At 45.4% G+C, this 22,756-nt stretch overlaps 1 protein-coding gene across 3 annotated transcripts in view; it reads right to left on the bottom strand.

Moving 5' to 3' along the window:
* Positions 1–21,179, bottom strand: part of RANBP9 (RAN binding protein 9) — a 72,995-nt gene extending 51,816 nt beyond the window's left edge. For all 3 annotated transcript variants that reach the window (XR_015152538.1, XR_015152537.1, XM_086370247.1), the window contains exons 1-2: positions 20,456–21,179; positions 6,409–6,520 (exon numbers count right to left, since the gene is read on the bottom strand). Coding sequence is in view for 1 of the 3 variants with exons in the window: in XM_086370247.1 (XP_086226373.1) it covers positions 6,409–6,520; positions 20,456–21,041 (698 nt within the window). In the remaining 2 variants the exon portion in view is untranslated. The remainder of the gene's footprint in view (positions 1–6,408; positions 6,521–20,455) is intronic.
* Between the last annotated feature and the right edge of the window lie 1,577 nt (positions 21,180–22,756).

Here is a 22,756-nt window from a genome sequence, read left to right as displayed (position 1 = left end):
GAAAGAAAACTGACAGCTGCTCTTTCTGGTTAAATCTTCACAACAATGTCAGGATTTTAGGAAGGAATTCTTGTATCTCTTGATAACAGTTCAATGTATCTCCAGAAAGACCTTACTTGGCCAAAATAAGCTACATGACTTGCTTTTGTTCCATAAATGAACTGTTTGTTCTTCGCTTCCAAAAGCACTGGGTTGGACCTAAAACTGCAGTCAGAAAGATTACCAGAAATAAACAAAATCAGACCAAAAAACCAATGGTTTTCACCAAGAAGAAGAGATAAGAAAGCCTTCTTCAGCGATCAATGCAAAGAAGTAGAGGAAAACAACAGAATGGGAAAGACTAGAGATCTCTTCAAGAAAATCAGATATACCAAAGTAACATTTCATGCAAAGATGGGCTCGATAAAGAACAGAAATGGTATGGACCTAACAGAAGCAGAAGATATTAAGAAGAGACGGCAAGAATACACAGAAGAACTGTACAACAAAGATCTTCACGACCCAGATAATCATGATGGTGTGATCACTGACCTAGAGCCAGACATCCTGGAATGTGAAGTCAAGTGGGCCTTGGAAAGCATCACTATGAACAAAGCTAGTGGAGGTGATGGAATTCCAGTTGAGCTATTCCAAATCCTGAAAGATGATGCTGTGAAAGTGCTGCACTCAATATGCCAGCAAATTTGGAAAACTCAGCAGTGGCCACAGGACTGGAAAAGGTCAGTTTTCATTCCAATCCCAAAGAAGGGCAATGCCAAAGAATGCTCAAACTACCACACCATTGCACTCATCTCACACGCTAGCAAAGTAATGCTCAAAATTCTCCAAGCCAGGCTTCAGCAATATGTAAACCGTGAACTTCTTGATGTTCAAGCCGGTTTTAAAAAAGGCAGAGGAACCAGAGATCAAATTGCCAACATCCGCTGGATCATGGAAAAAGCAAGAGAGTTCCAAAAAAAACATCTATTTCTGCCTTATTGACTATGCCAAAGCCTTTGACTGTGTGGATTACAATAAACTGTGGAAAATTCTGAAAGAGATGGGAATACCAGACCACCTGACCTGCCTCTTGAGAAATCTGTATGCAAGTCAGGAAGCAACAGTTAGAACTGGACATGGAACAACAGACTGGTTCCAAATAGGAAAAGGAGTACGTCAAGGCTGTATATTGTCACCCTGCTTATTTAACTTCTATGCAGAGTACATCATGAGAAACGCCAGACTGGAAGAAACACAAGCTGGAATCAAGATTGCTGGGAGAAATATCAATAACCTCAGATATGCAGATGACACCACCCTTATGGGAGAAAGAGAAGAGGAACTCAAAAGCCTCTTGATGAAAGTGAAAGTGGAGAGTGAAAAAGTGGGCTTAAAGCTCAACATTCAGAAAATGAAGATCATGGCATCTGGTCCCATCACTTCATGGGAAATAGATGGGGAAACAGTGGAAACAGTGTCAGACTTTATTTTTCTGGGCTCCAAAATCACTGCAGATGGTGACTGCAGCCATGAAATTAAAAAGACGCTTACTCCTTGGAAGGAAAGTTATGACCAACCTAGATAGCATATTCAAAAGCAGAGACATTACTTTGCCAACAAAGGTCCATCTAGTCAAGGCTATGGTTTTTCCTGTGGTCATGTATGGCTGTGAGAGTTGGACTGTGAAGAAGGCTGAGTGCCGAAGAATTGATGCTTTTGAACTGTGGTGTTGGAGAAGACTCTTGAGAGTTCTCCCTTGGACTGCAAGGAGATCCAACCAGTCCTTTCTGAAGGAGATCAGCCCTGGGATATCTTTGGAAGGAATGATGTTAAAGCTGAAACTCCAGTACTTTGGCCACCTCATGCAAAGAGTTGACTCATTGGAAAAGATTCTGATCCTGGGAGGGATTGGGGGCAAGAGGAGAAGGGGATGACAGAGGATGAGATGGCTGGATGGCATCACTAACTTGATGGACATGAGTCTGAGTGAACTCCGGGAGTTGGTGATGGACAGGGAGGCCTGGTGTGCTGCGATTCATGGGGTCGCAAAGAGTCGGACACGACTGAGCGACTGATCTGATCTGATACAGGCGGTAGGTGCTGTTTCTCATCTATCCATTTGTTCATTCATATGAGGGCCCACTAAAAATAAAGCCCTGGAATACAGAAATATAAAACAGTCCCTTATCCTTGGATCAATAAGTGACAATTACAGCAGTATAGGTACTATAACTTGCCTGCCCTCAAAGGAAAGGAAGCAAGATAAAGGCACGATCTTATTTTGGGAAAGAGAAAGTGCCACCAAAATAACGTACCTGTAAACTAGGAACAGAAGAGTACTAAATTAGCTAATAAGCTTGGCAAATGGGGAAAGGGACAAGAGAAATTCATTTTTTTACTTTCTCGCCAGGTTGATGGTTAACCGCTCTATCCAAAACTTGATTCCCTTTCTCCTCTCTCCCCACTTCCCCTCCAGAATGAGACGTATCAGAAAAAGGGAGACTGAAACCCAGGAGGTCCTTGTGAGGTCTTCCCGGGCACGAAAGCCCTTCCATGTGTCCTGAATTCCGAAGAGCAGATTCAAGCAGTTACTAATTAGGGAAGTGAGGGAATGCAGAAACAAACAAAAAGTGGTCATTCAAAAAAAGTAATGACAGCTTGCTAGTTCAGTGACAAAACAGAGCCACAGTCTCCCTCAAGGGATACACACCACAATCTGACGAGTATCTCTGAGTTGTTCTGCGGAAACTAAGACCTCCCCCAGCCCTCCCAGGAGGTGGATGGGGACTATGTGCTGACCCTGGACAGGCTGGAACCAGAAGGCTGATGATTAAGATTCCCAAAGCATCACCCGTTATCTCAGCACAGCTGCAGAAAGCCCGCAGGCTGAGCATACACCCTGAGCCCTCACCTCTAATGCTGCCTTTAGAAAACCTCCCCGGAAGCCAATGCGGAGTTTGGTCTTGGGGCGTAAGCCGCCCATCCTCCTGGCTTGGTGCTCGCACTCATCACTGGTCTTCACCACAACCCGGTGTCGGCAGTCTGGCATTGCCGGGTGCTGGGCAAGTGGACCCCAGTTTGGTTAGGTAACATTTTCTAACCTAAAGTGTATCCCATCCCTCTCCTGTCAGGTCACTTTATATTGATTCGGCTCTGTTTAACACCCTACTTTCTGTCTTCTGGGGCTTGCCTCTCGAAGCCCAAGCTGGCAGGAAAGTGGGAATGGAGAGAAACTGGGTGCCCCACTTTGAGCCCCCCCCACCGTAGCTCAGGAAAGAGAGGAGAAAAAGGACCTTAAATTTAATCAGGGTGAAGGCTAAAATGAGACTTGCCCTAAGAAGCACTGCATTCAATTGTGCTTGTCAGTTCAGTATTCTTAAGCATACGTTACGTCCTTGCTTAACCATGTCCATAGTTGTTGACAAGAAATTAATTTAAAATTAAAAGAATTATTAAGTTTGTTTAAAAAAAAAAAAAACAGGGCAGATGAGAATTAGTGATTCTTCAACATCATTGGTCCTCAGGGAAAGGTCAGTTAAAATCACAAGAAACCACTAGGTACCTATTAGAACGGCAGCAAATTCAAGACAAACAAACAAATGACCCTGACAATACCAAGGGCTTCTGAGGAGGCACACCCCCGGGACTCCACACCCTGCTGGTGGGCATGGCAGCCAGCACAGCCACACTGCAAAACAGCCTGGCAGTTTCTTACAAAGTTAAAAAGACACTTAACGAACGACCCAGCCATCCCATGAACGACCCAGCCATCCCATTCCTGTGTATTTACCCAAGTTAAGTGAAAACTCACGTTTATGCAAAAACCGATACATAAGTGTTTCTAGCGGCTATATTCCTAGTTGTCAAAAAAACTGGAAATAATCTGATGTCCTTCAACTGAAGAGTGAGTAAGGACACTGTGGTTGGTTCCTCCATACAACCAGCGATAACAAGAACTGATCTACCAATACATACAACAATAGGGATGAATTTCATATGCAGTACACTAAGTGAAAGATGTCGGGCTTTAAAGGATACTATACTCTTTACACTACATGACTCCATGTATATATCATCCTAGAAACAGCAAACTATAAAGGAAGAAAACAAACCAGTGGTTGCCAGGGGCTGGAGATGGGCAAAGGTTGCCTGAAAAGGGATATGGAGGAATCTGGGTATTGGTGGGTGATGGAAATGTTTTATATACTGATTGTGGTGATGGTTACAAGACTGTACAGATCTGTCAAAACTCACAGACCTGCACGCTAAAACAGTTTAAGATTTATTACATGTAAAATATACCTAGTTTTAAAAATGAAAGAAATTCTGGCCACAGAAAGATGAGACTAAAAAATCAGCAAGGCATTAGTCATACATCATGCAGGATCCTAAGAAGTTTTAGATTTTACTCTCAAAGTAACCAGTGTATTAAACAATCTTAAGGGAGGGACAGACACTTCAGTTCTGTATCAGGAAGAAGGTGGACGAGTTATAGACTGGAGTGAGAGCGAAACAGGGAGCGCCCGGGGCGTCTCAGTCCCTCAGGGCACAAAGGACCGACACCTGACGGGCAGGGCAGAGACTGTCGTGGACAGAGAAAGTTAAAGGCAGGAAATGCGCAAGTTTCTAGCAACAGTGAAACCATGAGCCAGGCCACGGTTGAGAAAAAGATTTTAAATAAGCTAAATTTAAATGCCTATGGGACATTCAAATACAAACATCTGGTCCAGAGCTCAAGGGAATATCCTGAGATGCAGTTTCAGATTTGAGACTCGTCAGGGTACTGGCAGCCATGAAAATATAAGGTCAAGCTTATGCAGAGTATGTAGAATTAAAGGTAAAGAGAATTCTGGGAATTATCCTGAGCAATACCAGTGTTATGGAGCTAATGATATAATTTGAAGTATAAAAGAACTGGGTGAGTATGCAGCAGTAGAACTAGCAATGGTTACCATTACATGCCATTTCAATCTGGGGTCTCTCAACCACTTTACACTTAGCTTCTCTGATTTTATCTTTGGCTTGATCACCCTGGGAAAACTGAAGTAGTTAAAAAGTTACTGTTGAATCCAAGGCTTCACTTTGTGCTTTCCATATTGCTGACGTTGATAATGTTCAGCAAATGAAGAAAAATAATCTACTGAACACACTTATTTAGTCAATTAAACCCTAAGAAGCACTGCTGCTGCTGCTCCTAAGTCGCTTCAGTCGTGTCCAACTCTGTGCGACCCCATAGACGGCAGCCCACCAGGCTCCCCCATCCCTGGGATTCTCCAGGCAAGAACACTGGAGTGGGTTGCCATTTCCTTCTCCAATGCATGCAAGTGAAAAGTGAAAGTGAAGTTGCTCAGTCGTCTCCGACTCTTAGCGACCCCATGGACTGCAGCCTACCAGGCTCCTCGGTCCATGGGATTTTCCAGGCAAGAGTACTGGAGTGGGGTGCCACTGCCTTCTCCCTAAGAAGCACTAAAAGGGGTGAAATGATTCACTCCAAATACAGGTAAAGTTACACATTCTAGTAACTTCACCTTGAGAGCTGGACAAACAACTCTAGAGATGTTTTAAAGGATCTCTGATACCACAATGAATTTATCAGGAAATACCACAGGACCGATCCAATGAGTCTATATAATCAGCTCTCATTCAGAGAGAGGTAAGCACCGAAATTCCCTGTGAAGTGTCCTCAAAATGTCCATCATGTCCAAGGTCTACACCTGAAAATACTGATTAAGGAATTTTGGGGGTAAGACCCAAACTACTGTATTTTTATTAGTCCCTTAAGTGACTCTGCTGTGTATACACACACAGAGTGGTGTGTATACTGTGTGTACACATCACAGGTGTGTACTCTGCTGTGTGCACACCACACACCACTGAGCCCAAGTTGAAAAGCAAAACCAGACAATGGCTTTAAAAGTTAGTTCCAGCAGCTACATGAAGTTGTCAACTGGAACCTTCTACACTATATCTTAATCCTTGCAACTAGCTGAGAGTGTACTAACATACATTTCCCTGACCTCAACCTAAAATTCTGAGTCTCTACCCCTATTAAATATCTGTGAATCACCTTTTGGTTTTGGTTAACTATCTTTGAGAGGATTTAACTTCTCAGTGGAATTCAGAAAATGGCAGTGTAAGAAAGGCATGGAAAATGAGTCATTAACTTTCTATTGTTTTATTCCAATTCTCCGTTTTAACAAGAAACCTACCAGAAAAATCTGGTAATTTTATCAACTCAAGTGTTAACTTCAATGAGTATTAAAGCAGAACCAGATAAAACCTGCTATACTAGAATATTCAGATTCCACTCTTTCAATTACCAAAATTTTCCAAAAAATTCAAATTTCTCAATTACATCATAAACGGTTATGAATGAAAACAAAAATAATTACCCGTAAACAGATTTTTCCCACCAAAATTTACACTTACCCATCTCTTCCCTTACTGACAATTTTTACTTCAAAGTAATAAATCCCACAGGCTGCTGGTATTGGATGCGTGGCACGAACTGACGCTGCATCTTTTGGGGTTTTGCCATGACCTGCATCAGGAACAGGAAGAAAGACAATCAAGACAGATATTCAAACGAAAATCTTAACTCAGGAACGAACACAGCTTTTGAATGATATATGCATTTCTACTCTCATCAGTACAAATAACCAAAGATTCAGTACCACACTAATCACAATTAATCCAATATGCAAAACAGCACAAGTTAAACATGGAACTCTTCACAGTTACTAGTTTTGGTGAAATTTCAGAATCTAATAAGCACGTTGAACCTAGTAATCCTTTTTGCAAATTAAAAAAAATATTTTAAGGTAAACAATACTTTTAAGAGACAAAAGGATACACTTTAAGAACATGATGAGAATGAGATTCATTTTATTATATCTAAATTTGCATATCATTTGTAAAATTCCTAAACAACACATTTTTGCCAAATGACCTTTTTAAACCAGAAGCATCTATATCATTGACATATACAATTAGACTGAATTGGTGAAACAGCTTTCTTACTTTAAGAATTTACAAAGCTGTTCTTTGACATACTTTGATCATTAATTCTATACAGAGGCTGATCCATAAAAGCTCTGTGGTCAATCACGGCCTACCGAGAAGCATATCTTCCCTCCAGTTGTCTTTTCTTTTTTAAGAAAGGAAATGAATATACCATACTATTGCTGACAAAACCAGACAATGGCTTTTAAACTTTTACATATTAGCTATTCCTCAATCTAATCGCAGAGAATCTTATTCACTAATATCACATCCCCCACTATGTCTATCACCCAAGACACAAATTATCTTGAAAGCTAGCCTGTGAACAAAACCATGTGAGCAAGACAAAATATGCCCAAATATGCCCATAAAACCACCAGAAGAGTACAGACAGAAGCTGAAGCAGCATGTCAGAAAGTACTCAGAGTGAATGAGACAAGCCCCACAATCCCCAAAAGAGCTGATGAGAAATAAAGCTCTAAGTCATTACTCAGGTGTTCCAGTTAGATATGCCTCACCCAGTACAGTCATTAATCTTTCAGTCACACTATACCACTACCTTCATGGGTAGCAGAATTCCCCTTCTTAAATTTAACATGATTGTTTTAAAATTAAACCCTTCTTTTAAGTCAAAAACTATATTGGCTATACAATAACCATCACACATCAATGAGATCACATCTTTTCTTACCATATGCTCTGTCAAATTATCAATGCATGTCCTATCATTAAACAGTTGAGTGTACACTTGCAGTGCAAATTAGCACTTGGTCACATGGCCTAAAAGAAGCTGAATGAACTCAGCCACTCTCCTCTACTACCATTCATAGGGGTCTTAAGTATACATATTATGGACACAAGTTTTCAGCCCAGGGGACAACTGAGAGGTGATAAACTTAGCTAGGAAGATAACAATGGAAGTGGCAATGTACAGATGCTGATAAAACTGCTTTAGCATAAGTAGGTAATATTTACACTGAGCTAAGTGCAAGAAAAATGTAACAGCACAACCAGTCCATTCTGAAGGAGATCAGCCCTGGGATTTCTTTGGAAGGAATGATGTTAAAGCTGAAACTCCGGTACTTTGGCCACCTCATGCAAAGAGTTGACTCACTGGAAAAGACCCTGATGCTGGGAGGGATTGGGGGCAGGAGGAGAAGGGGAGGCCAGAGGATGAGATGGCTGGATGGCATCACTGACTCGATGGACGTGAGTCTGAGTGAACTCCAGGAGGTGGTGATGGACAGGGAGGCCTGGTGTGCTGCGATTCATGGGGTCGCGAAGAGTCGGACACGACTGAGCGACTGAACTGAACTCAAGTGGAAGAAAAATATAACAGCACAAATCTGAAGAATGATACGCTAATCCCTTTTTAAAAACTGAAATTTTATAAATTATGGTTTCAGCAAAACATCTTCTACAGTAAAATTATGTTTAAATAATTGAGCTGCCTGGGAAAAGGTCATGTAAAGGAAAAGCATTTTTAGAATTGAGGCAGCTAAAAATAAATCTAAAGAAAACCCCAATTAACCCAGGAGTCCTAAATCGACCAGCCTTTATTTTGGTTTTGGCTTTTCTGAAGAGACGTGCTCAAAACTTTTAGGGATAAGGGAGCTGAAACTATACTTAATGACAGTATGTGATAATAGATGACGTATATTTAATACTACGTAAAGGCACCATTCTAAAGGCGCTGTACTGACACAGAAAACAACTTACAGTTACCAAAAGGGATGGGGCTGGGGCGGGTGTGTCAGGAGTTTGACATTAACATACACACACTACTGCACATAAAACAGACAAACAAGGACCCACTGCACAGCACAGAGAACTATACTCAGTATCTTGTAATAACTTACAATGGAAAAGAATCTAGAAAATCCATATGCGTGTGTAACTGAATTACCACACTGCATCTGACACACACACCATGTAAACTAACTGTACTTCGATTCCGAAAATGGTAAATAAGCAAATAAAAGCACTGTGTTTATCAGCTCATTTAATATTCAAAACAACCCATGAAGTAGGTACTATTTATTACCATTTCACACTTGAGGAAGCCAAAGGAAGAAACTCAGGTCTCACTGCTGAGTGAGAGTCCCAAACCAAGATCTGTGCTGGGATTTAAATTCAAGAAGCCTGATCCAGAGCGAGCCCTGAACCCACAGGAAGGATTTAGTTACCATGGCATTCTGGGATCACTTCACAAGTACTCTCACCTCCTATTTAAGCTACTTCTATGAGAAAAGAAAAAGAAAACTAATATTTGAGCGTAAACAATCTCTCAAAGCATCAGGTGCTTTTGTATAGATTTTTTCTCGGTCAACATCTGTGAAATAGGTATAATTTAACCTCATTTTTGGAGAAGGCAATGGCACCCCACTCCAATACTCTTGCCTGGAAAATCCCATGGACCGAGGAGCCTGGTGGGCTGCAGTCCATGGGGTCGCTAAGAGTCGGAGACGACTGAGCGACTTCCCTTTCACTTTCCACTTTCATGCATTGGAGACCGAAATGGCAACCCACTCCAGCGTTCTTGTCTGGAGAATCCCAGGGACGGGGGAGCCTGGTGGGCTGCCGTCTATGGGGTCACACAGAGTCGGACACGACTGAAGCAACAGCAGCAGCACCAGCAACAACCTCATTTTTTAAAAATGAAGAAATTCTTACAGAGGTAATATAACTTGCCCCAAATTGGTAGAATCATGCATTAAATCCATGTCTGAATTAAATCCCCTACATTTTACTACCGTGCAAAAATAACTGTAAAGAATTACACAATCTTAGGTCTCCAAGACTAGTACATTATGTTTTACCAAGACACTATAGAAAAATTCTGTAAAGGTTAAAAGGATTTGCTTCATTTTAAAATTAACTTTAAAAGGTAAAGACCCAGGAGAAAGGCGAGATGTAAGATTAAAAGGATGCATACTATTTTTAGGTGAGACTAGTAATACCATAGCAAAGGGCCTGTTTCTAATAACATTTGTTGGCCGGAAGTATATTACCTTAAATTTTGTGGTGACCAAAATACAACCTCACACTACCAAAGTGCACATTTTAAAAACCACAGTCTTCAAGGTTAAGTGTTTTCTAGATGGTTCAAGAAGAAAACACATGTGTTGCTTCAGGATTCTAAGGCTCCCTTGCACACCATCTGCTGACTGCATTTAACTGGACGGTTCTGAATAAAGCCCCCATCCCTAGAACCCGCGGCTCTCCAATGAGCAGCCAAGTGCCGTTCTGAAAACATACCTCAGTCTTCCTTGAACCACTAGCCTCCAGTACAACTAACGTCCTCCCTTTCAGCCGAGAAAAAGATAAACTTCCTGAAAACCCCGTCTGACCTCTCCCTCCCTCTGCGTTTCCCACCTCTTCCTTTTGGCTCCAGCCACCCTGGCCAGGCCAGGCAGTGCCCACGCAACTCCCTCAAACTGGAGAGTGGTGCCCTTCCTTCTCAGCTTTTCTATCTCAGCTCAAGCTTTACTTCCTCAACTGTTCTTTCTCTAATCTCTCGGACTCAGTCTAACCTTGTTTACAGGACCTCCATACAACATCCACACACATAACACTCACATGTGATTATTTTATTGTTTCTGCATTTCAATTCCTGGACCTCTTTTTTCCCCATGGACTTCCACCCTAATTTTGACCATTCTTCCTGGAGCCATGCTCTGGATTCACACATCACCTGAAACTACTCCACGGCAGAAACATCCAATTCTAATAAAGTCTGTCTTGCTACTGAACACATTTCTTGAATACAAATTAGCTCACATACACTTGATAAATATGGGAATGATCTCAGCATAATAAAGAAGTCATTCGGTTCATAACAGCTTTTCCCCAGTACATTAATGAATTAAAGGGAAAATTTCAGCAATATACAAAAGGCCTAAATCAAAAGAGCTGGGATTCCTACAGAAGTGTATTCCTATTGTCCCTGGTGTTTGGTGGCTTCAGACACTGCTATACTAACCACCATACTAGGCCATCTGGGAAAAACCCAACAGCAGCACAGACCAAAAGCGCTACACTTCCCTGTTGACATCCGTATGGACTCGCGCATCTCACGCCTACTGGTTTTACACTTCGGGTGACAGTTCAGGGCCAGCTCATGTCTTCTGCTACTCAGCTATGCCCCGTTCAGCCACTGGGCGCTTTTTCAGTTGGCTGCTCTGGCACTCTGATACACCTCCATTTGTGTGTTTTTATTTTTTGTTTGTTATTTTCTGGCTCTGCAGATGCTGGAAGCTCATCTGGCTGACGTCCTGCCCCAGTCCCACAGTCAGTCATTTCTCTAAGGAGCCCTGGCTCCTTTTATGGACAAATGGCATTCGAACCCGAGGTCTAGATGCTAGGTACGCTCACTGGGCTTCCCAGGCACATTGTAAAGAATCCGCCTGCCAACGCAGGAGACGCGAGACATGGGTTCAATCTCTGGGTTGGGAAGACGCCGGGAGAAGGAAATGGCAACCCACTCCGGTATTCTTGCCTGGAGAATCCCATGAACCGAGGAGCCTGACGGGCTACAGTCCACAGAGTCGCAGAGTCGGACACTAACACTTTCACTTCACTATACACACTATACACATCTATATAATTTATGTAATTATCTGTGTAAATATTAAACAACCAACTCTAATCCATTACCACATGGATCATTCTAACCACTTCAATGCTGAGAAACCTAGCTCCTACTGTCCACCATCCATTGATTCACTCGTTAAATTCCAGTTTACGTGGATAATAGTATCAGAACTGTTGACCCATATCCCCGAGGTACAGCTTATCAACAAGAATTTGGCGCGTATCTACTTTCATTTACCTTTTTTAGTTTTATAGACTCCACTGATTTCCAGGAACTTGTCAGCACCTTTTCCCTCCCTTCCTGAGACTGCTTCATATATTTGCAGTATAGTTAGACTGCTTTAAAGTCACATTTCACATTCTATCCTGTGATCCCCCCAACCTTCCTCTCAAGCAATTTTTTAAAAATATGTACTAAACCAAAACTACAATGAGACATCACATCACACTGCTCAGAATGGCTAACATCAAAAAATCCACAAATAACAAATGCTGGACAGGGTGTGGAGAGAAGGGAACCTTCCTGCTACTGTGTGGGAATGTAAACTGGTATCGCCACTGTGGAGAGTAACATGGAAGTTCCTTAAATAGAGCTATCATATGACCTGCAATCCTACTCAGGGGCATGGATCTAGAGAAAAACGTGATCCAAAAGAAAAACACGCACCCCAGTATTCACTGTAGCTCTGTTTACAACAGCCAAGACATGGAAGCAACCTCAATGCCCATCGACAGAGGAAAGGATAAAGAAGATGTGGAACATATATACAATGGACTATTACTCTGCCGTTAAAAAGAATGAAATAATGCCATCTGCAGCAACATGGAAGGACCCAAAGAGCGTCATACCAAGTGAAGTAAGTCAAACAGAGGAGGAGAAATACTGAATGACATCCCTTATATGTGGAATCTAAAAAGAAATGATACAAACGAACTTACGTACAAAACAGAAAGACAGAAAACAAACTTCTGGTTGCAGCATGAGGGGTGGGATAGTTAGGGACTTCGGGACGCTCATGTACACACTGTGATACTTAAAACGGATAACCAGTAAGAACCTCCTGTGCAGCACGTGGAACTCTGCTCAACGTGACGTGCAGGCCTGGATGGGAGGGGGTGGGAGAGAATGGACACGTGTGTATGGACAGCCAAGTCCCTTTGCCAGTCACCTGAAACGATCACAACGCTGTCAACTGGCTACACCCCAGTACAAAATAAAACACTGGAGGTTTGGGGGGAATGCATGTATTAAGGTTCACCTTAAAAAATGATAATTTTATTTATTTATTTATTTTTGGCTGTGCCGGGTCCGCACTGCTGCGCAGGCTTTCCCTAGCTGCGGAGAGCGGGGGCCACTCTTCACGGCAGTGAGAGGGCCTCTGACCGCAGTGGCTTCTCCTGCTGCTGAGCTCAGGTGCCAGAGCATTCGGGCTCCAGTAGTTGCAGCTCCCGGGCTCCAGAGCACAGACTCGGGAGTTGCGGTGCACAGGCTTAGTTACTTCAAGGCATGTGGGGTCTTTCTGGATCAGGGATCAAACCCGTGTCTCCTGCATTGGCAGGCAGATTCCTCACCACTGAGCCACCAGGGAAACCCCAGTTGCTTACTTTTGATTAAACAGGAACTTACATCGCTAACAGGGAAGACCAAGCCTACGGGTTGAACGCCAGGAGGGATCAGCAGCCTGTGACATCAGGCACACATGGGAGTGGGAATTTAACCAGGCTTGTATTTTATTACAACTGTTATTTTTGTAGTGCTCTGGTTACAAAGTTCCACAGGTTTTAAGTGGTCTGCCCCAGCCCTATTTTCCCCAAAAGCCCTGTTACTTTTAGTGTGCAATTCTGTGGAAAATGTGAGGTTTTCCCAGCAACTGAATCCTGGCATTACAGCGGCAAGGTCGACGTCTTCCCCGGGACACAGCCTCCTATCCTCTCCCCTTCCTAAAGAACTCACTTCTGCACTCAAAATCCAGGGAACTTCGGCTCACTGAACTCTTTCTTGTTTGTTTTTCCTCTTTCAGGACGATATACATGGTAATTATTTTAAAGCGCTCAAATGTCTTGATTTCCCTCACATGCCTACCCTTCCATCACAGGCAGCAAAACCACAGCCTAAGTCAATGTTACAAGCCATCTTCCCCACTCATGCACCAGGCGGCTGGCCTTTGCCGAATACACGTCCAAACATCTTGCAAATAGTCACCTCTATGAACAAATGATGTCAGCAGGGACCCCCACCGATATCCACAGCACACAGACATCTTCAGAATGAGGGACATGGCTCACACCCTCACCGTTCACTTTAGGCTTTAAGTCCTCTATCTGAATTCAGTGAGCAAACTGCCTCGCCTCCTGTCTCACAAAACGGGACTTAAGTGGGGCTCCACCGTTATACGTGGTTACGTTCTACTCTCCGCTGCCTTACTGCTAACTGGTGGCCTCTTTCACTGTTATCGAAGGGCCACTACGTATTTCTCCCTTCTTCAAGGCCAAGCATCTTCAGCTTCTGAACCACTTTCCTCCCTCTACGTCCTCACTCTGCCAGCCTCCCAAGCTCGTATTTTCATCTTTCTCCTTCCCTTCAAGCTATAAGGGCACAGTGACCCCAAAATGCATACATGTTTCATAAAACCATATGCCTCTGTGTTATAAACCATTGTCAGTGATGCACTGGGGTTGGTGGCCAGTATAATGAACTTTCTCCCCTAACTTTAAGGTAATAAAACCAGGTATTGTTACTATTTATCTTATTTGTTAAAACACATTAAATCCTGTAGACATTTACTACTGTCACCTAACTTGTCACTTCAGTTTTATACCCACAACCAGATTAAAATGAGACCTACTTAGAAATGACACAGTAGTCTCTAACACAGTACTGTCCAAAGGATTCTTAGGGATAATTTTAATTATGTGGATTTTCATCGTATATGCTGATGTTAGAAGCTAATTTTCAAATATCAGTGAGCCACAATATCAGCCACAACAAAGAAAAAACAAAAAATCGGCCCTATCCTCCATTCCCCTCCAGGTACTGCCTAATCTCTTTCCTCGTCTACATTCCTCAAGAATAATTTGTATTCACCATACTTTCTGCTTGGTCCCTTCTATTCACCCTGATTCCTGCCCCCGTCACCCACTTCACACTGCTCTGCCTAAGGTCACAGTGATCTAACTTCCAAATCCAGTGGAAACTCTCCTGTGCCTATTTCACTAAACCCGTCTGTTGCCTTTGACGCTAAAGTTCACTTCCTCATTTCTGACACTCCACTCCTCTGCTCAGCTTCTGTGACACAACCCTCCCCTCTGTGCAGGTGTCTCTTAACTGCTCCTCTTTGGGCTCCCTCCAGTTTTCAATGTTGCTGTTGGCTCAGGATTCCACGCTCGGCCCACTGCTCCTCTCACTTTACTTTCTCTCTCAGACACTTGAATTCCAACCACCAGCCAGTGGTGGCTCCCCAGTCGGTCATGACCTCGACCTCTCCCCCAGGATCCCGTCCATGGCGGTAATGCCAGCCCTTTCGAGGAGAAACTGCCCCACACGCTGTCCCTACTGAAACAAGGGGGGGCCCACACTCCCCTTGTGCCAGGAGGACATTTCGTAACAACCATCACACCCCTACAGGTGACTCAACACAGACAAGCACCCACGAGAAGGCCACCAATTCGCACCACAGCATATAATGAAAAGATCTGTCCAACTGGGAATGATGGCCATTAGCTAGGCCAACCTGAAAAGGCTCTTGGGAGTTTAAAATAGGAAAAAGGATAAACCAACTAGTAGGGAAAAGAAGAAAACAACCAGAAACTAGCACTGTCGCTGAGTCACCTTAACATTACAATCAAGGGAAAAATCATGAGCTCCAGCTGTGCGCTTACACTGCACCTCACTGACTCCAGAAGACCACTAGCTGTTCTTTCTTTAATGCTATTTCTTTGGCTTCTGCTGGTTTAAGCAGAAGTCAGATCACATGGCTGAGGTTCACATTTTTACTTATCTCTAAATATACTGTAATATTTCCTTGCCATCATCATTTACTTCACGATTCACTGCAAAAAACTAACAGGGCCATATACCCAGCATTGGCCTTGATTTTTTTTTTTAATCACTCCATTATATCCTGTCAGGATGACTTCAATACAGATCACAGCTATGTTGTCTTTTTTTCTCTACACCCAACACTGACCAACCAATTCAGGTCCTTATTTCTTCTATGGTCTGCAACAGCCTTCTGAATGAGTCTGCTACTTCCAGTCTTATGGCCCCTGAATCCATCTTCCAATTAGTTGTGTAATCTGACAAAGATGAAAACGAGCCAGTCACTTCCTATTTAAAATCCTCTGATGATTCTTCATCTCCTACAAAATAAGATCCAAGCTCAATGAAATATTCTGTAAGGCCCTGCTGGATCTTTTCCCAGCTGTTCCTTGTCACACACTTACATTCCAACAACCCCATATTGCTTGCAGATCCAAACATTTAGAATCATTCTCGCCTCTACACTGTCGTTTACGCCTTTTCCCTTGTAATGTCCAGCCCCTCCTCCTCCCTTGTATCATATCCATCTTTTAAGACTGACCACTGGCCTCATCCCCTTCAAGAGGCTGTCCCTCAGCCACCAGCTTCACCCCTGCCCACGCAGCCTGCAGTGGACCCCCCCGCATCTTCCACAGCACTGGGTAACACACATCCCCAATACACACTGCGCAAAGCCCTCTGAGCGCTTTGAATTCAAAGACGGTGTCTTACTCACCTTCGAGTGCTCAGAACCTGTCACAAAGTAAATACTCACTAAAAGCTTGCTAAATAAATACACAGTTGGGCTTCCCAGGTGGGTCGGTGGTAAAGAATCTGCCTGCAGTACAGGAGATGTGGGTTCAATCCCTGGGTTGGGTAGTTCTGGAGAAAGAAATGACAATCCACTCCAGTATTCTTGCCTTGGAAATCTTGTGGACAGAGGAGCCTGGTGGGTTATACAATCCACGGGGTCGCAAAAGAGTCAGACATGACTTAGTGACTAAACACGACAAGCACTGCTGCTGCTGCTGCTACTACTAAGTCACTTCAGTCGTGTCCGACTTTTCGCAACCCCATGGACTGCAGCCCACCAGGCTCCTCCGTCCGTGGGATTTTCCAGGCAAGAGTACTGGAGTGGGGTGCCATTTTCTTCTCAACAAGCACTATATAGATCAATTGCTTAATAAATCATCACTACAAAAAATATATATATGATTATCAGAATTGCTTAATTCTTGCAGTTATCAACAAGTACTCCTTAAAAAAAAACAAACAGATTTTCTTTGATGTGGACCTATTTTTAAAGTCTTCATTGAATTTGTTACAATGTTGCTTCTCTTTATGTTTTGGCTTTTTGGCCCTGAGGCATCTGGGATCTTAACTCCCAGATTAGGGATCCAACTCTGCAATGGAAAGGGAAGTCCCCTCAACTAGCATTCTTAAAGCAAAATTTTGGCAAAGAAAGTTTTTTTTTTTTTTTTGGAGAGAAAAACTCAGTTTTTAAATTCCTTGATTTTTAAAGAACATTTTCTGTATCACCTCCCATAAATCTCAAAAGACATTTGTATTGGGAAGCAAGCAAATTGTGTTGAGATATTTGTTCTACCTAAAGTGCAAGAAATTAGATAGGCGATTAAATTTAGGGAGTGTTAGAGGTCTGCTGACTGGCGATACTGAGGGGGAGGGGAGCTGGGCAACCAAAAGTTCACTTTGCTTACTGTTAATAACGCTTCAATTAGAAGGTGACACTCACTATTCACTTCTTCCTATTCTTCCCAACTTTCACATTTCTTCTAAGCTGCCCTAAATCAGTATAATCTAGGTGTCTGGACTTTTCCATGGCATTAGTGTGCTCCCGGCAGCACTTTCCCCACAGGAAGTACTTTCAGCATCAACTATTCTTCAAAGTCAACTGTTCTCCAGAAAGCTCTAAATGTGATCACCGGATTTTGTCTAGTTGAGACAGTTACGTCTCGTACACACTGAAGAACAGTGAGTTCAGAGTCTGAACACGAGTTTCCACTCCTGGCCTGCCTGTGGTGGGCAGCGGCACCTCCAGGTGCTCCCACTTCCTCGCATCTTATTAAAGGAGAGCTCTACCACTCTACCCAAATCCAGTAAGATGCTCTTGGTGTATGTATCAGAAAGCTTCACAAAGTATCCAGACTGTGGTAACGTCACAAATACAAAAACCCAACCTGCAACCGAAACATCCAGAACAGTCAGAACTACTGTCGTATTTGTTAAAATGCTTTAGCTGGAATAAACGTAGCATTATAACTAGGTCTAAACTTCTCATATTTTATTTATTCAAAGCTAACAAGAATTTTAAAAATAAAAGGGGTCATGTTTAAGGATTTCAACAGTTGGGGTATGACTGCTAAACAAGAAGTCTTTTTAAAAATTTTAAGAGTAAACACACCCAATTCCCCTGCAATCTAATCAACTTTGTCTGCATGGCTGGCATTGTTTAACATCAATTCCCTCAAATCACTTAAGGAACCCCACAGCTTCCAAAGAGTTAATTCCTATTGAGAAGAACTACATCTTCAAACCAGAATACATTCAGAGCAAAAGAAATCTCTTTTTTCAAAGGTAGGGAAAATCCTCACCATTCTGGAAAATAACTGCCTTCAATCTTTTGAAATTTTACAGCATGCAAAAAATACTTTATGAACAGTAGTTTTCAATGTTATTTTGTGCCTTGAAGTTTGATTACCACTGCCTATGACACCTCTCCTTTGCTAAGATGCCCAGTAACTTCTCGCGTGGTCCACCCAGAAGGCACACACGAAAACAACAGGGAAAACACACATGCACACGTTAAAATACCAAGGGAGAGGCAGAGTGGGGAAAGGGACTGTGTTTGTGACAAGGAGGAGGGAGAGACAAAGGAGAGAGAGAGAAAAGGAGCGCAAAGGATGCCCAACAGCAAGATCTTTTTTTCCAAAAATAATGGTTTATGTTTACAAAACAGTGAAGTTTCCAGAAAGTGAATCTTAGTATTACACAACAGAAAGTAATAAAGAGGCCAACAGGAAAAATAATTGAGACAGCAGTGTCATAAATATTCCAAACTCCAACCAATTTCACATAAGCTGTACTTTTCCCTGACCTGAATCAACAATTTTTTGTCAAAGGAGTTAGTAAAACTAGTCAAGGCATGTTACAGTGCTAAATAAACTATAATCACAAATCTCAGATACCATGGAAATTCAGAGCTGGAAATTTCCTTACCAACCCTAGTTCAACTCTCTCACCACTCAGAGGAAGAAACTGAGGCCCTGTCTGGTAATATGCCTAAAATCACAAACCGTGCCAGGATTCAGAAAGCTAGAATTCTTTGTTCAATAATACCCTGTATCTTCTGTCTCTGATTTTATAAGCTAACTATCAACCATCAACCATAAAATTTCAAGTTCTGTCGAGTCTAACAAAAAGCATTCTGGTAGTCTGATCAGAAGTGAACACTTCGTTACAGCAATGTTCACACAAAACACAAAAATAATAGCCTTCAGAGGAGGGTATTAATAAAATATCCTAACATAAAAAAACAAAGGTCTGATATTGTGAAATTTTCAGTCACTTAGACTAAGAGCCATAGACAGCATTTAAAATTGAAAGTTCTTCTCTGGATCTATGGATAAAAGGAAGAAATATTCAACAAGGCCTATTTCTGTGCATATTCTTTGCTGCCAAATCATTTGGAAGATTTCTGTAGTTATTTCTCCTTTCTGATTAAATAGTAACTTATTTATCAAGGTTCTTCTCAAATTTCAGTCCGGTAAACTTTAAGAATTTCACCACAATGAGTGTTTATACCCTCTATATCAATGTCACTAGGATCTGAGTAAGACCCTCCCTTTGAAGCCAATCAAAAATGAGGCTGCTTTGAATGTAAAAGCAGTAGGTTTGGGGCCTAAAAAACTGGATTTGTTTTCAGATTGACTGATATAATGGATTGATTTCTGCGCCCCCCCCAGACATGTAAACTTGATGCATGCTATTAATTTGGGCTACATTTCAAAAATTCCCATGGTAATTAATAATTTTATATACAACTAATCTGCTTAGAGCTTTGTTTTACATAGGAGAGATAGGTGAGGGGAGGAGGGACACAAGAGCACTTAGCCTAAGGCCTTTTTTTTTTTTTTTTAACTGCAGGTGGAAAACAAGCCAATTTTCTTTAAAACACTAAAAAACGTGTTTAAAAAAAAAAAATTTCCTGTTTTCCACGAGACTTTATATAACGCCAACATACAAATATAGGGCATTTCCAATCGGTAGTGGTACGTTTCTGCTCCCCCAAGACAACACGTCTTCCTGAGGTTTCAACCTCTCTCACCCTCCAGTTGCTTTTATGGAGATAACACGGACACAAACTTCGGTCGCCGGTCCTTTTGTCGTCTCCGCTAGACAATCTCTGGCCTAATTTGGGGCAAAACCCCCCACGGATCACTCCTCCCCCCCATACATCCCTGCTCTCCCTTGATTAGAAATTAATACCCCAGAATCGTGCCTCTCTTCACCCCTCCCACCGCCCCCCACGTAAGAGGACAGCGCCTGACCCACCACCACCTGGAGAACAATGTAAACCCAACTGAGAACCCACAGATATCCTCCATCCCGGCCCGACGATTTATCTCAAAAGGCAATCAGAAAGCGAGTTATGTCCTGTCATCCTGGATTCCCCCGAGGTGTCCTGCTCCCGGCCTGGGATTACCAGCTCCCACTCTACACGCAGGGAGCCTTAACCCTCAGCACCCCCTTCCCGCGATCGCCCCCCGCGGACCCCGAGCCCGGCCCCGGAGCGGCGGGCGGGCCGCGGGCCCCGGCTCCCTGCGCACGCCGCACGCCCCGCACCTTTGTAGTGCACCCGCAGGTTGTTCTGAGACAGGCCGATGTAGCTGAACTTGTCCTTCGGGCTCCAGGACCGCGGCAGCGGCGTCTCCTGCTCGTCCACAGCCGGGTAAAGGCGCTTCAGCCGCCGCTGCAGCTCCTTCTCCTGCTCGTTCAGGGCCGAGTCCCCGTGCGGGAAGGGCGCCGCGGCGCTGCCGCCCGCCGCCGGGGCCGGGGCCGGGGCGCCTCCGGCCGGGCCGGGGCCCGCGGAGAGGCCCGGGGGAGCGGGGGGCGCGCCGGCGGGGGCGGCCGCCGAAGCGGGTGGCGGCGGGGGCGGGGGCGGCGGCGGCGGCGGGGCCGCGGTGGCCGGGGGCGGCGGCGGCGGCGGCGGTGGCGGCGGGTGCAGGAGCAGGGCGGCCGCCGCGGCCCCCAAGCCGCCGCCGCCGCCGCCGCCGGGCGAGCCGGCCGGAGACGAGCCGGCGCTGACGGCCGGGGGCGCCGGCAGGACTCCGGGCACGGGGGCCGCAGCCGCCGGCGGGGGCGGCGGGAGCTGCTGCTGCTGCTGTTGTTGTGGCTGCGGCGGCGGCGGCGGCGGCGGCTGCCCGGACATCCCGGCCGCGACTCAGCCTGCGGCCGCCTTCGCCTCCTCTCTCCTTCCTCCTCCGCTTCCCGGGGGCGCTGTGGCGGCGGCCGCCGGCACCAGGCGCCCAGTCCGCCCGCCCCGGAAGCAGGCGGCCGGCCGCGCGCCCAGACGGAGGGAGCGCGACGGTTGGGGAGCTCGCAGCCGGGGCAGTGGGTGGGCGGCGGGCCCCGGGCCCCCGAGAGAACGTTAGCCGGAGCGCGGGCCCGGAACAAGGCGCCGAGGCCGCAGCGAGGCGGGGCGGGGGATGAGAGCGCGGTGCCGGCCGCCGCGGCCGCTGCTCTCGCGGCTGTTTCCCTGCGGGCGGGCCGGGCCGGCGCGAGACGCTGCGCGCGGGCGGTGCTGCGAGGGGGCGGGGCCGGAGCGCGAGCGCGGCGCGGAGGGTGGGGCCAGACGAAGGGGCGGGACCGGGCGAGGGGGCAGGGCCGGAGCGCGAGTAGAAGCGCGCGGGCGGTGCAGCGAAGGGGCGGGACCGGAGCTCGAGGGGGCGGGGCCGGGCGAGGGGCGGGGCCGCGCGGGCGGCGGAAGGCGGGCCCGTGCGGGTCCAGGCGCCGGGTTCAGGCTGCTAGGGGTACGCGCGCGGTCGGTGGAGGATCTCCGGGCTGCCGGCGGGCCGGCCGCTGGCGTCCCCGCCTCTGCCGGGAGCCCCGCCCCCCCGCCCGCCCGGCAGACTCTCCTCCTACCTGACTTCTTTTTGTTGCCGTCGCCCCGCCCCCGGCACCGTAGGGTAGCCTCTGGCGCGGCCCGGCAGCTTCCCATCCAGGCGAAAGCAATCGAGCCCCGCTGGGAAAGCCGCGAGCCCAGTCGGCGGACCCCCGAGACCAGCGGGACCGTCCCGGCTCCCGGAGCCCAAATCGGGTCCGTGAGTGAGCCGTCCGGGGCTTGCCCGGGTTCTGCTCGAGCTCGTGCCCCGGGACAGGGCCCTGTTTGCCGCCTCCCTCTTGATGACCCAACTGTTCCGCATCCTTCACAGTTATGTTAATACCCATTTCTAAAGGGAAAGTCTCCCACTTAAACCAGGGAGCGTCTTATTAATTAATTTTATGAGGCCTTAAAAGTGAACCTCTGGTGGCAGAAGGTGTCACTAATTTATTAGGAGTGCTAATAAAGAGTGGCATGTCATCGGAGAGCAGGAACACGAAATTACAAGTTGTATTTAGGAAGGGCTTATGCTGCTACTGCTGCTGCTGCTGCTAAGTCGCTTCAGTCGTGTCCTACTCTGTGCGACCCCATAGATGGCAGCCCACCAGGCTCCTCTGTCCCTGGGATTCTCCAGGCGAGAATACTAGAGTGGGTTGCCATTTCCTTCTCCAATGCATGCATGGATGCTAAGTCGCTTCAGTCGTGTCCGACTCTGCGACCCTATGGACTGCAGCCCACCAGGCTCCTCCGTCCACAGGATTCTCCAGGCAAGAATACTGGAGTGGGTTGCCATTCCCTTCTCCAGGAAGGGCTTCTAGAGGCGTCCAAACACTTTGCAGACTCGTTAATTTTCATAACAAACATGTTTATTAGGTAGCAATGAATTATGACCATTTTTAAAACAAGGAACTATTCACTGAGGTCAGCAGAGTCAAAAATAGGACTTCCTACTTTGCAATTCCCAACAGTGCTTTGGTTGGTCGACTGATTGGCATAACTGGTCAAGCGTTGCTCTCCAACCCCTCCCAACCTTACTATTTTGT

Source organism: Bos grunniens, chromosome 23 (assembly GCF_055505025.1).
Source record: "Bos grunniens cultivar Pamir isolate PY7600 chromosome 23, Bosgru_T2T1.0, whole genome shotgun sequence".
Taxonomy (NCBI): domain Eukaryota; kingdom Metazoa; phylum Chordata; class Mammalia; order Artiodactyla; family Bovidae; genus Bos; species Bos grunniens.
This window is presented reverse-complemented; position numbering and strand designations above follow the sequence as displayed.